Here is a 14,732-nt window from a genome sequence, read left to right on the forward strand (position 1 = left end):
GGAGTTCCCATGGTGGCGCAGCAGAAACAAACCCGACTAGTGTCCATGAGGACGTGGGTTTGATCCCTGGCCTCGCTCAGTGGGTTAAGGATTCGGTGTTACCCTGAGCTGTGGTGCAGGTTGCAGACATGGCTCGCATCTGGTGTTGCTGTGGTTGTGGCGTAGGCTGGCAGCTATAGCTCCAGTTTGACCCCTAACCTGGGAATTTCCATATGCCGTGGGTGTGGCCCTAAAAAGCAAAAAGAACAAAGAAAACATTTCTTCGTGCAGCTTTTTGTATTTTTCAAACTGATTCAGTTGGATGCCTATCCATAAACCTGTGCATCAGTGCTATTTTATGCCTTTTTTGTAAAATTATGATTTATTTAGAGGAGTTCCCATCGTGGCGCAGTGGTTAACGAATCAGACTAGGAACCATGAGGTTACGGGTTCGGTCCCTGGCCTTGCTCAGTGGGTTAACGATCCGGCGTTGCCGTGAGCTGTGGTGTAGGTTGCAGACGCGGCTCGGATCCCGCGTTGCTGTGGCTCTGGCGTAAGCTGGTGGCTACAGCTCTGATTCGACCCCTAGCCTGGGAACCTCCAGGGACCTCCGCTGGAGCGGCCCAAGAAATAGCAAAAAAAAAAAAAAAAAAAAAAAAAAGACAAAAAAAAATTATGATTTATTTAGAAATGATATTTCTTAACGGTTTTCTCTGGAGTGTTTGGAAAATGAAATACGTAAGATTAAATCAAAATCTACATGATCACCTCATTAAGCATAGAAAAAACTAATACATGAATTCAGCAAACTTGTGAGATACAAGATTTTCAAAAATTGACTATATTTGTATGTAGTTTCAATTGAACAAAACAAAAGTGATATTAAGAAAACAATTCTAGGTGTTCTGTTGTGGTGCAGCAGGTTAAGGATCTGGCATTGCCATAGTTGTGACACAGGTCACAACTAAGGCAGAGTTATGATCCCTGGCCCAGGAACTTCCACGTGCTCCATTTTTTTTTAAGTTAAAAAATTTAAAAAAAAATTCTGAGAAAAAGTGTAAAATAGGAATAGATTGAGAGTCTAGAAATAACTTTCACATTTATGGTCAATTTTTGAAAAAGGCAATAGAGGAAAATAGTCTTTTCATCAAATTGTTCTAAGACAACTGGATATCCATGTGCAAAAAAGAATAAAGTTAGAATCCCTTTAATGTATGGCAGAAATTGGCACAATATTAAATCGACTACACTTTAATTTTTTTAAAAAGTAAAAAAAAAAACAGAAAAAAAACAAACGAATAGTTAGAGTCCCTACCTCAGAACACATATAAAAATTATCTCAGAATGGATCAAAGACCTAAATATAAGAGCCGACATTATAAAACTTTTAGATGAAATCATAGGTGTAAATCTTCATGACCTGGGATTAGGCAATGGTTTCTTAAATAAATGACATCAAAAGCATAAGCAACAAATGGGAAAAAAAAATAGATAAATTGGATATCATCAGAATTAAAGACTTATTTGCTCCCAAGAATACCATTTAGAAGGCAAAATACAACCCACAGAATGAGAAACTTTTGCAAATCATATATCAGGTAAGAGAAGAACTTGTATTTAGAATAAAGAACTATATCCCATAAAATGACAAAGCCCAATTTAAAAAATGGACAAAGGATCAGAATTGACAGTTCTCCAAAGAAGATATACAAAAGGCCAATAAACATAGGAAAAGATGATCAATATGCATTAGCTCTCAGGGAAATACAAATCAAACCTACAGAAAAATACCACTTCAGAGTCACCAGGATAGCTATTGTGAAAAAGATAAGTGTTGGTGAAGATGTGGAGAAACTGGAAGCCTCATAAACTTCTAGTGGAACTACCAAATGGTGTAGCTGCTTGAGAAAACAGTTTGGCAGTTCCTCAAATGGTTAAACATTGTTGCCGTATAATCCAGCGATTCCACTCTTAGGTATACACCCAGGAGAAATGAAAATATGTCCACCCAACAACTTATAAAGAGATGTTTATAACAGCACTATTCATAACAACCAGAAACCAAACCAAGTCAAATAAATGTCCATCTAATAATGGATGAATAAACAAAAGGTGGCGTTATCTATACCCTGGAATTTTTATCTGGCAATAAAAGAGAAATGAAGTACTGATAACATGATACAACATGGACACACCTTGAAAATATACTAAGTGAAAGAAGCCAGGCATGAAAGGCACATATCGTGTGGTCTCAATTGTATGAAATGTCCAGAGTAGTCAAATCTCTACACGGAAGAAAGTAGATTAGTGGGTGCGTAGGGCTGGGGGGCTTGGGGGGAGTGGGAGTGACTGCTAATGAGTTTGGGGGGTTTTGGGGGGGAGATGATGAAAATGTTGCGGAATTGATTGTGGGAATGGAGGCACAACTCTGAATATACTAAAATTACTGAATTGTACGCTTTGTGTGAATTGTATGGGATGTGAATTATATCTCAAGTTGTATAAATAAACCTTTTTTTCACCTTAGAGAAAAAAAATGTTTCTCTTTAGGGATATACATTAAACTTTCTGATGGGCCGTGGTCATATTCTGGCATATGAAATTACTTCTGCTCTCCCCATAAACAGGTGTTCTGTGGGGGACATACAGCAGTTGAGATAGCATCGGTGCTATTTGGAAAGGACCAACGTTGATCAAGGCCTGGTTCCACCTGCCAAAAGTAGTATGTGGCGATCAATAGTCTATTGCTAAGGAGAGACATGTCTGTTGTGGCATTTCTTTCTACCACGACATTGAATTTAACATAATCAGTTAGGAAATAACAGCTTATGTTGCATTGATCCCTGTCAGTCTGGAAGAGCACCCATGGCGCGGGATCTAGGGAACTGGTGAGTGGGAGGGGGCATCCACCGATGTAATAGATGGTTTGAGCTTGATGACCGAGTGACAAAGGGGGTCTGATTAAGGAGGGGGGTCCAGTGGGAGTGGGAGTGCCAGGAAAGGAAATGTCAGTCAGCGTGGGTACAGATAGAGTGGAACACTGCCCTCTCAACCGCAAGTTTTCCAGCAGAAATTTCAACAGTAAAGGTGGTAGAATCTGGGTATGGATGGGTGGAATCTATTGATAAGCCTAAACTTAAGCCACAGATTGTGAATCCCTGGAGCATTTGGTAAGACCTAATGCTCCCATCTTCCAGATCCTTCTGCCTTTTCTGGCCTCCTCCAGATGGCACATTTCCAGCGTTCCTTGTTGTAGACTCATGAGACACTAGAAGTTTCTCTGAGAAACAGATTGGTTCTACAACGTACTAGCTGCTTCCTTTTCTGTAAATTGAGGAACGCAGTAATTCACAGAATGGTTTTAAAGGTTAATGAGAGAATGTAAGAGAAAAGCCTGATACCAAGTAGATGTTTAAAGACATTAGGAATTTTTTTTGCAATAACTTTTATTTATTTTTTGTCTTTTTGCCTTTTCTAGGGCCGCTTCCCGTGGCATATGGAGGCTCCCAGGCTAGGGGTCGAATCGGAGCTGTAGCCACCAGCCTATGCCAGAGCCACAGCAATGGAGGATCTGAGCCGCGTCTGTGGCCTTCACCACAGCTCATGGCAACACTGGATCCTTAACCCACTGAGCAAGGCCAGGGATCGAACCCGCAGCCTCATGGTTCCTAGTCGGATTCATTAACCACTGTGCCATGACGGTAACTCTGCAATAACTTTTGTAATAACACTTGCTTTAAGTTTATGTTAAAGATAATGAGATTTTAGTTTTGAGATTTTTTTTTCAATATTTTGGATACATTTGGAAGACTCCAAGAATCCATGCTTCTCAAACAAGCTGTAGATGATCAGATCCATAATGAGAATCTCAAAATGGTCATAGAGGGAGTTGCCGTTGTGGCGCAGCAGAAATGAATCCAACTTGGATCCATGAGGATGCGGGTTTGATCTCTGGCTTCGCTCAGTGGGTCAGGGATCTGGCATTGCCATGAGCTGTGGTGTAGTTCGCAGACATGGCTTGGATCCTGCGTGGCTGTAGCTATGGTGTAGGCCAGCAGCTCTAGCTCCTTGAATTGACCCCTAACCTGGGAATTTCCATGTGCTGCGGGTTCGGCCCTAAGTTAAAAACAAAAAAAACAAAACAAAAAAAACACGAAGAGAAAAATATGTCTAAATTTAGGAAAAAACTTGATTTACAGAATCTCTCTTACTGTGTTTTTAGGGCCACCACTAGCCCACATGATGCCTTTTTGAGAATTAGAGAAAGGAACTCCTTAGAGACACTTCTGTGAAAAAATTGTCAAATGTATAATTTTTTTTGGTCTTTTTGCCATTTCTTGGGCCGCTTTCACGGCACATGGAGGTTCCCAGGATAGGGGTTGAATCACAGCTGTAGCTGCCGGCCTACGCCACAGCCACAACAACAGCAACTCGGGATCCGAGCCGTGTCTGCGACCTACACCACAGCTCACGGCAATGCCAGATCCTAAACCCACTGAGGAAGGCCAGGGATAGAACCTGCAACCTCATGGGTCCTAGTCCGATTCGTTAACCAGTACGCCACAACGGGAACTCCTCAAATGTATAATTTTTTAGAACACACCTTACTGTGTGATGGAAAAGTATAATAATAATCATATACATGTCATAACAAATATTCGTATTAAATACATACTATTCAATATCTATGATATTATTAGCTCCTTCGTAGATGCGTAGCCATGCAAAGTAGCTAATTTTATATGTTGTAGAGATTAGCTTTCTTTACAATGGTTCATATTTGTGGATTGTTTGCTTTGGAACTGCACTGACCAGACCTGAATTCTATTGGAAAGAATCCAGTGAGAAAAGCTGCCTGTTTTAAAGGAATAGTTGTTAGTCACTGACAGCTAATCCAATAACTTCTTATTTCCAATTTTTTTTTTTAATCATAACGCTCATTCTTAATTTTTTAAAATTAGCAACAGTTGCAAAACATGAAGTTAAGGCCTAACTTGAAAGCTTAGTTTGTGTTGGTCGTGCGCTAAAACAGAAGGTTTCTAGCATAGCAATGTAGTGCATTTAATTTATATGTCTTAACATTTAACCCTCTCTAACAACATTACTGTACTCATGAGACTGCTAATGTTCAAGAATATTTTGCAGTTAGCCAGTGGTTAATAAATATTCGATCATGACTTATAATAATGAGTGTGTTTTTATTTTGACAAATGTGTAGGTCTTCCCACAGTCCCTAAAAAGTTCATTTTAATTAATTAAGTACTTGGATTTCTGATTCTATGTACTGAATAGGATTCAATTCTTTTTTTTTTTTTTTGCCTTTTCTAGGGCCGCTCCCGCGGCATATGGAGGTTCCCAGGCTAGGGGTCGAATCGGAGCTGTAGCCGCCGGCCTAGGCCAGAGCCACAGCAACACGGGATCCGAGCCGCGTCTGCAACCTACACCACAGCTCATGACAATGCCGGATCCTTAACCCACTGAGCAAGGTCAGGGATCGAACCTGCAACCTCATGGTTCCTAGTCGGATTCGTTAACCACTGCGCCACGACGGGAACTCCTGAATGGGATTCAATTCTAAGAAACTATTTAAAATGTATCTGCTTATAAAGAGTGCTTATTTTTCAAGTTTTGTATATTCGGGGAAAGTTTGTTTATATGCTAACAAATTAGGGGATTTGGGATCAGAAATGTGAAAATTAAGGAAGAGTCCTATGGTGTAATATTGAGTAGAACATGCACATATTAAATGTTTGTATTAGTTTTATAGGAAGAAACAGCTGCCGTAAATTCTCAGGGAGTCTCAGACTGGGCACTATGATGGACTTTAGAATTCTGGTACATTTAGCTAAATAGATGGATCACGCTCATCTTTATTATTTACTGAGACTGTAGAACCGCTCTACGTCATTTAATATTGGAGATAAATTCTGTCTGGAGCACCTTTTTTCAATTGCGCTAATTTACAAAGGTGCTACAGAAAGGAAATAGGTCAAAACTGATACCTTTTTATTGTATGTTGAGGAACCCTACAGTTTTCCCAGGATTATTAGTAAAGAATAGTTTTGTGCTAATTTTATTATTTTTGATTTTTTGACTTTTAGGGCTGCACAGGTGGCACATGGAGGTTCCCAGGCTAGGAGTTGAATCGGAGGTATAGCCGCCAGCCTAAGCCACAGCCACAGCCATGCCGGATCTGAGCCGCGTCTGCGAGCTACACCACAGCTCATGGCAACACCAGATCCTCAATCCACTGAACGAGGCCAGGGATCAAACCCTCAACCTCATGGTTCCTAGTCGGATTGGTTTCCGATGCACCACGACGGGAACTCCTGTCCTGGGTTTAAAACAATCATTCATTGGTTCATTCATTCATTCATTGAAAACGTATTGCAGGTAATGTGCCAGGCACTGTTCTGGGTGTGGAAATACAGAGGTTTACTTAAAATTCCTCTCCTTATGGAGTGTATATTACTAATGGAGCAACCAGACAACAAACCAATATAAAATATTACCAGGAAACAAAACGTGCTCTGGAGAAAAGGCCAGCAGGATAAGGAGATGGGAGGACCCAGGGCGAGGGGGTTGCAGAGTGGTGGGCTGATATTCAGCCGGCACACACTGGACACTGAGCCAGCTCAAGCCCCTTCTGATAATAGTGCTAAATATTTGAGTATCTTCCTTAGGAAGAGGGGACACTCCATCTGGGGGAATGCGGCTGCTCTGAAGAGAGGATGTTTGAGCAGAGGCCTGAACCCATGAGCTTTCAAAGAGTAAGTAAGACTCCAGCACCTTGGCAGTGGGAGTGTAAACTGGACCACCCTCTTGGAAAGCCAAAGCACTAAGACACAGAAAGGCTCAAAATGCTTGCCAGTGACACTTACAGGAATTGGAACTAAGGAGTCATCCTAAATGTGATAAAAGCTTTTTGCATAAAGAAATGTTGATCATAGTGCTGCAGGAGGGAGAGGTGGAAAAGAGCCTACACAGCTGACGTCAGGAAGATGTTCTCAAGAGCCACGGGACATCCATGAAGGCAAGTGTCTCCTTTGTACCACTGCCACGTTGTGCTGGGCCGTCCTCCACGGTAAGGGCCGTCCCATGCATTATGGAATGTGTAGCAGCATTTCTGGCTTCTGCCCTGTAGCAGCCAGCAGTACATCCCCTTTCAGATGTGGCAATCAAAAATGTCCCCAGACACTGTCGAATGTCCCCTGGGGTGCAATGCTCTCCCTGGTTCAAAACTACTATACTAGACAGAATATTAAAAATAACAATGATAGGTCTATAAATTACGTGTAATAAAATGCCTATGTAACAACATGAAAAGCAGAATTAAAACATCTTCCTAACAAGGCCACAATTATATAACAAAACAATGTGGGGATAAAATCTGTGACAGCAATAAAATAGTAAGTGGAATTTTGGTAACAGATGTAAATATTTGGGCAAGACTTACCTGGCTTACTTACCAGGCTTCATTTCTTTTCATTTCTCGTTATTGTTTATTGTCTGAGTTAAGGTTCAAATGATGAGGAAAGATTACTATTATCTGACATGACTCTATTTGTTGTTGTTGGTTTCAGGGCATTTTATTACAATTTGCTGATAAAATACTTAATTATCATACATGGTACTTGCAAAATTACTTTCTCTTGAAAGAGGTTCTACAAGGCACGTCACTAATAAAAAAAACCATGAAGGGAAAAAAAAAAACCAAAACTATATCCCTTCAAAGGCCATTTGTTCCTGAGACAAAGGCTGAGGGAAACAGAAAAAATAATTAAGGTGACATATACTGCTTGTTCACATTAGCTTATGACTAGACTTTGTGGGTTATGAGGAAACAAAATTCTAAAACAAGAGGACTAGGAGATAAGGCTAGAAGCACAACCAAGGAATCAAAATTAGCCTTGTGGACTTCTTCCCTGGGAGGGTAAGAAAGCAGCACGTTAATTTCTTTATACCTGGAGGGCAGTGCTTACCAACATTTTGTGATGTGTGACACTCTGCTATTTATTGGGCTTTTTTCTATTTCATTTCTCTTCGTAACTATTGCTTTAAAAGGAAAGCTAAAAAAATAGAAACTTTTTTTAACACTTTATTATTTCGTTTTAGAAAATTTTTAAATTTATTATAGCTGATTTACAACGTTCTGTCAATTTCTGCTGGACAGTAAAGTGACCCACTTATACAGATACACACATTCTTTTTCTCACATTATCCTCCATCATGTTAGAAACATTAATTTTGATTCTGTTTTAAGGATTTGGTGGAAATGTTGTGATACTGCTGGAGGAAACTAGAGGCTCCCTGAATTGTTACTAAGGATCAGTGGTTCTCAAATTGTAACTTACATTTCTGAGCCCCAACCTCAGAGTTTCTGATATGGTAGATTTGGGATGGGAATCCAGATTTGCAAGTTCCTGGATTTTCCCCCTGCTGCTGGTTTCTGGCCTTCTGTTTGAGATACTGAGCTGGGCATTCTTTGGCTTTGATGCCCCCCCTCTTCAGGCAGTGTTCCAAAACACTCCTGGCTGAGGCAGGGGGCAGCTTCCACTCTCAAAGCAGGCTATTTACCCATATTTTCATGCCCTTCAGCCCCACACAGCTCTTGAATCCTGACAAACGGCTTTAACCTAGGACGTCTTTTTCCACTCTGGGAGATATGACCTCCTGATGCTGCTCTATTCTCCCACCTGGCATCCAGACCAGCTTAGTTTGTCCCGAACGGGCAAATCTGCCTGCTTCTAACTCCCTGTTTGGTTCTAAACCAAAGTTTCCCAACATTTCTTGGTACTTGGTGCCCTTAGCATCTGGGTAACATTTTCATAGCTCCCCTAAACCAAAAAAAAAAACCAAAAAAAACCCCCCAAAAAACCAAAACCATAATGTTTATTAAGTAGTTAGGTACAAGTAATTTAATAGTGATAGTTGTGCTGTCAGTACATTTTGCTGATTTGTCCCCCAGACCGTACATTTATGTGAGTTCCCTGTACGCCTTAATGCACAGTTCAGTAATCAGCTCTATACATTGTCCTAGCCCATCAACCCTCTTTCACTTCCATCACCTCAGAGGGAACATGCCCACAATTTTCTTTCTTTTTTTCTTTTTAATTAGGGCTGCACACACAGCATATGGAAGTTCCCAAGCTAGAGGTGGAATGGGAGCTGCAGCTGCTGGTCTACACCACAGCCACAGCAACACAGGATCAGAGCCTCGTCTGCAACCTACACCAAAGCTCACAGCAACACCAGATCCTTAATCCACCAAGTGGAGCCAGGGATCAAACCCACAACCTCAGGATCTTAGCCGTGTTCGTTATCACTGAGCCACAATAGGAACTCCTATCCACAATTTTGTACTATTCATGTCTCAGCGGTCCACAAGCAACAAAAATTGATGGCAATGTTTATTTTTGAAATGCCTTGGATAGAAACCATTTAAACAATGTTGGGTAAGGTGTTATTCTCATAAAAAAACATCATCTTCTTTCAAAACAAATGTATTTTTATTTTCCATAAAAGTTAAAATTAATTACATGCTGAAACAGAGTTAATGACTAACACAAAACAATATCAGAAGACTTGCAGAGTAAGACCAGATAACAAACTGCATCATTAAACTAAACAATTACACAGAACTAGAAAACTGACTCAGTAGTAAAATATAAAAATCTACAATTATAAATATAAATTTGGTCCATGGAGATGCTAGAGCAGTATTTACAGTAAGTATCAGATTATTTCTACTTTAGATGAATACTGCAGTTGTAAAATTTGAATATCAGAGGGAACACAGTATTTTATTTACAGGATACTATATTAAAAGTTACCTTTCTAGCAAACCTGATGATTGCTACAAACGCAGCTAAAAATTTGACACTAAAAACAAACATGTTTTCTGTAGTTGGGAATTACTAATGTCTAGAAATTGAAATTTTCTGTTAAAATCAATATGAAAAAAAGATACCACAATTTCATTCTTAGAAATACTGTAAATTTCAATCATTTTAGTTTCAACACAATAAGTGAATTATAAGAAGTTTTGCAAAAAGGCACACATTGTTAATGATGTAAATTTGGCAGCAGAATCCTATGTCATGAAAGTTACTGTCAGGTGATGGGAGGTAAACAGATAACAGAGGAACTGATTTTCCTGTCTAATATTAGAAAGAGGAAAACAACACTCAGATGTGGACTCCCCTCACCCCTTTCCATGTTAAACTAAAGACTCCAAGCTCTCAGCTATATTTCCATCAGGCAAAGCTGCACCATTGCTGTCCAGAGAGGTGGAGGGGTTCTCTTCCTGCCTCGTGCTCACAAGGCTGAGGATGGCTTTGTAGAGAAACTGATACTGCTCCTGGGGAACAGAGAATGGAAGGTTAGAAACAGGAAGCTCTGCAAAGACAACATTTGTCAAAAGAAGGAATGTTTAGGAGTTCCTGTCGTGGCACAGTGGTTAACAAATCTGACTAGGAACCATGAGGTTGCAGGTTCGATCCCTGACCTTGCTCAGTGGGTTAAGGATCTGGTGTTGCCACGAGCTGTGGTGTAGGTTGCAGACGCAGCTCGGATCCCACATTGCTGTGGCTCTGGTGTAGGCCAGTAGCTACAGCTCCAATTCGAACCCTAGGCTGGGAACCTCCATATGCCATGGGAGCGGCCCAAGAAATGGCAAAAAGACAGAAAAAAAAAAAAAAAGGAATGTTTACAGTCCCCTTCAACACTAAGGGAGGGCATCGTGTTAAGGACTCTGTTATAATCAGCAGAGGCACAACATCTACATGAGTGTTTCTTTCTGATCAAATGTAAAGGAGCTTAACAATTAGCCAACATTCATTGATCAGAACACTGGCCTGCATACACTGGCCAATGGTAAGCACTCCATCCTTATCATTTACTTCCCAGAGTCAGAAGATGATATCATAGGATTCTTCACCATTATTATTATTACTTTTTATTACTCAGATGAATTTATCACATCTGTAGTTGTATAATGATCATAACAATCCAATTTCACAGGATTTCCATCCCACAGCCCAAGCACATCCCTCACCCCCCAAACTATCTCCTCTGGAGACCGTAAGTTTTTCAATGTCTGTGAGTCAGCATCTGCTCTGCAAAGAAGTTCAGTCAGTCCTTTTTTCAGATTCCACATGTCAGTGAAAGCATCTGATGTTGGTGTCTCATTGTCTGACTGACTTCACTCAGCATGATAGTTTCTAGGTCCATCCATGTTGCTAAAAATGCCAGTATTTTGTTCCTTTTCATGGCTGAGTAATAGTCCATTGTGTATATGTACATCATCTTCTGGATCCACTCCTCTGTCGATGGACATTTAGGTTGTTTCCATGTCTTGGCTATTGTAAATAGTGCTGCAATGAACATTGGAGTACATGTGTCTTTGCGAGTCGTGGTTTTCTCTGGATAGATGCCCAGGAGTGGGCTTGCTGGATCAAATGGTAGTTCTATGTTTAGTTTTCTGAGGAATCTCCATACTGCTTTCTACAGTGGTTTCACCAACTTACAATCCCACCAACAGTGTACTAGTGTTCCTTGTTCTCCAGACCCTCTCCAGCACTTATTGTTTGTAGACTTTTGGATGATGGCCATCCTGGCTGGTGTAAGGTGGTACCTCATCGTGGTTTTGATTTGCATTTCTCTAATAATGAGTGATATGGAACATCTTTTCATGTGTTTCTCGACCATCTGCATGTCTTTGGAGAACTGTCTGTTTAGATTTTCTGCCCATTTTTTGATGGGGTTGTTGATTTTTTTGGTATGGAGCTGCAGAAGGTGTTTACACATTTTGGAGATTAATCCTTTGTCAGTTGATTCACTCTCAAAGATTTTCTCCCATTCTGTGGGTTGTCTTTTTGTGTTGTTTAGGGTTTCCTTTGCTGTGCAGAAACTTTTAAGTTTGATTAGGTCCCATTTGTTTACTTTTGTTTTTATCGTCAATCCTCTGAGAGGTGGATCTGGGAAGATGTTGCTGTGGTTTATGTCAGAGAGTGTTTGGCCTCTGTTTTCCTCTAGGAGTTTGATAGTGTCTGGTCTTATATCTCGGTCTTTAATCCATTTGGAGTTTACTTTTGTGTATGGTGTTAGGGAGTGTTCTAATTTCATTCTTTTCCATGTGGCTGTCCCGTTTTCCTAGCACCACTTATTGAACAAGCTGTCCTTTCTCCATTGTACATCCTTGCCTCCTTTGTCATAGATTAGTTGGCTGTAGGTGCGTGGGTTGAATTCTGGGCTTTCTGTCCTGTTCCACTGATCTATATTTCTGTCTTTGTGCCAGTACCATGCGGTTTTGATGCTTGTTGCTTTGTAGTATAGTCTGAAGTCCGGGAGCCTGATTCCTCCAGCCCCATTTTTCTTTGTCAGGATGTCTTTGGCTAATCTGGGTCTTTTGTGCTTCCAAACACACTTTAAAATATTTTGTTCAAGTTCTGTGAAAAATGTCCTTGGTAATTTGATAGGGATTGCATTGAATCTGTAGATTGCCTTAGGCAGTATAGTGATTTTGATAATATTAACTCTTCCAATCCACGAGCATGGTATATCTTTCCATCTATTTGTGTCATCCTTGATTTCTTTCATCAGTGGCTTGTAGTTTTCAGAGTACAGGTCTTTTGTTTCTTTAGGTAGGTTTACTCCTAGGTATTTTATTCTTTTGGATGCATTGGTAAAGGGATTGCTTGCCTAATTTCTCTTTCTGCTCTTTCATTGTTAGTGTATAGAAATGCTGTCAATTTCTGTGTATTAATTTTGAATCCTGCAACTTTGCCAAATTTGTGGCTGAGCTCTAACAGTTTTCTGGTAGAGTCTTTAGGATTCTCTAGGTATGGTATCATGTCATCTGCAAATAGGGATAGTTGTACTTGTTCCTTTCCAATTTGGATTCCTTTTCTTTCTTTTACTTCTCTGATTGCTGTGGCTAGGACTTCCTAAACTATGTTGAAGAGTAGTGGGAAGAGCAGGCATCCTTGTCTTGTTCCTGATCTCAGCGGGAATTCTTTCAGCTTTTCACCATTGAGAATGATGTTAACTGTGGGTTTGTCATATATGGCCTTTATTAGGTTGAGGTAGGTTCCCTCTATGCCCACTTTCTGAAGGGTTTTTATCAGAAATGGGTGTTGGATTTTGTCAAAGGCTTTTTCTGTGTCTATTGAGAGGATCATATGGTTTTGATTCTTCAGTTTGTTAATGTGGTATATCACACTGATGGATTTGCAGATATTGAAAAGCCCTTGCATCCCTGGGATCAATCCCCCTTGATCATGATGTACAATCCTTTTAATGTATTGTTGGATGCGGCTTGCTAGTATTTTGTTGAGGATTTTTGCATCGATGTTCATCAGTGAAATTGGTCTGTAGTTTTCTTTTTTTGTGGTATCTTTGGTTTTGGTATCAGAGTCATGGTGGCCTCATAGAATGAGTTTGGGAGTATCCCTTCCTCTGCAATTTTTTGAAATAGTTTCAGAAGGAGAGGTGTTAGCTTTTCTCTAAATGTTTGATAGAATTTGCCTGTGAAGCCATCTGGTCCTGGACTTTTGTTTGTTGGAAGTTTTTTACTCACAGTTTCAATTTCAGTTCTTGTGATGGGTCCATTCATCTTTTCTATTTCATCTTGGTTTAGTCTTGGAAGATTGTACTTTTCTAAGAATTTGTCCATTTCTTCTAGGTTTTCCATTTTATTGGTGTATAGTTGCATATAGTAGTCTATTAGGATCCTTTGTATTTCTGTGATGTCCGTTGTTACTTCTCCTTTTTCATTTCTAATTTTATTGATTTGAGTCCTCTCTCTTTTTTTCTTGATAAGTCTGGCTAGGGGTTTATCAATTTTGTTGATCTTTTCAAAGAACCAGCTTTTCATTTCATTGATCTTTTCTATGGTTTTCTTTGTTTCTATTTCATTGATTTCTGCTCTGTTCTTTATGAGTTCTTTCCTTCTACTAACTTTAGGTCTTGCCTGTTGTCTCTCAAGCTGCTTTAGATGTAAAGTTAGGTTGTTTGAGCTTTTTCTTGTTTCCTGAGGTGGGCTTGTATTGCTATAAACTTTCCTCTTAGAATGGCTTTTGCTGCATCCCATAGGTTTTGGAGTATTGTATCTTGTCATTTGCTTCTAGGTATTTTTTTTTTGTCTTTTTGTTGTTGTTGTTATTGTTGTTGTTGTTGCTATTTCTTGGGCCGCTCCTGCGGCATATGGAGGTTCCCAGGCTAGGGGTTGAATCGGAGCTGTAGCCACCGGCCTACGCCAGAGCCACAGCAATGCGGGATCCGAGCCATGTCTGCAACCTACACCACAGCTCACGGCAACGCCGGATCGTTAACTCACTGAGCAAGGGCAGGGACCGAACCCACAACCTCATGGTTCCTAGTCGGATTCGTGAACCACTGCACCACGACGGGAACTCCGCTTCTAGGTATTTTTAAATTTCCTGTTTGATTTCTTCAGTGATCCATTGGTTGTTTAGCAGCATGTTGTTTAGTCTCCATGTGTTTGTGTTTTTTGCAGTTTTTTTCTTGTTGATTTCCAGTTGTACAGCATTGCGGTCAGAAAAGATGCTTGATATGATTTCAATTTTCTTAAAGTTACCAAGGTTGGATTTGTAGCCCAGGATGTGATTGAGCTTAGAGAATGTTCCATGTGCACTTGAGAAGAGTGTGTATTCTGTTGCTTTTGGATGGAATGTCCTGTAAATATCTATTAAGTCCATCTGGTTTTTATTTATTTATGTATTTATGTATTT

The 14,732-nt window shown here is 40.1% G+C and overlaps 1 protein-coding gene across 2 annotated transcripts in view; it reads right to left on the reverse strand.

Moving 5' to 3' along the window:
* Nucleotides 1-9,291: 9,291 nt before the first annotated feature.
* PTPRZ1 (protein tyrosine phosphatase receptor type Z1) overlaps nucleotides 9,292-14,732 on the reverse strand; it is a 181,335-nt gene continuing 175,894 nt past the window's right edge. For both annotated transcript variants that reach the window (XM_047763545.1, XM_047763544.1), the window contains one exon: nucleotides 9,292-10,339. In XM_047763545.1, coding sequence (XP_047619501.1) covers nucleotides 10,199-10,339 — 141 coding nt within the window. In that variant the 3' untranslated portion in view covers nucleotides 9,292-10,198. The remainder of the gene's footprint in view (nucleotides 10,340-14,732) is intronic.

This window comes from Phacochoerus africanus, chromosome 16, assembly GCF_016906955.1.
Source record: "Phacochoerus africanus isolate WHEZ1 chromosome 16, ROS_Pafr_v1, whole genome shotgun sequence".
Classification (NCBI taxonomy): Eukaryota; Metazoa; Chordata; class Mammalia; order Artiodactyla; family Suidae; genus Phacochoerus; species Phacochoerus africanus.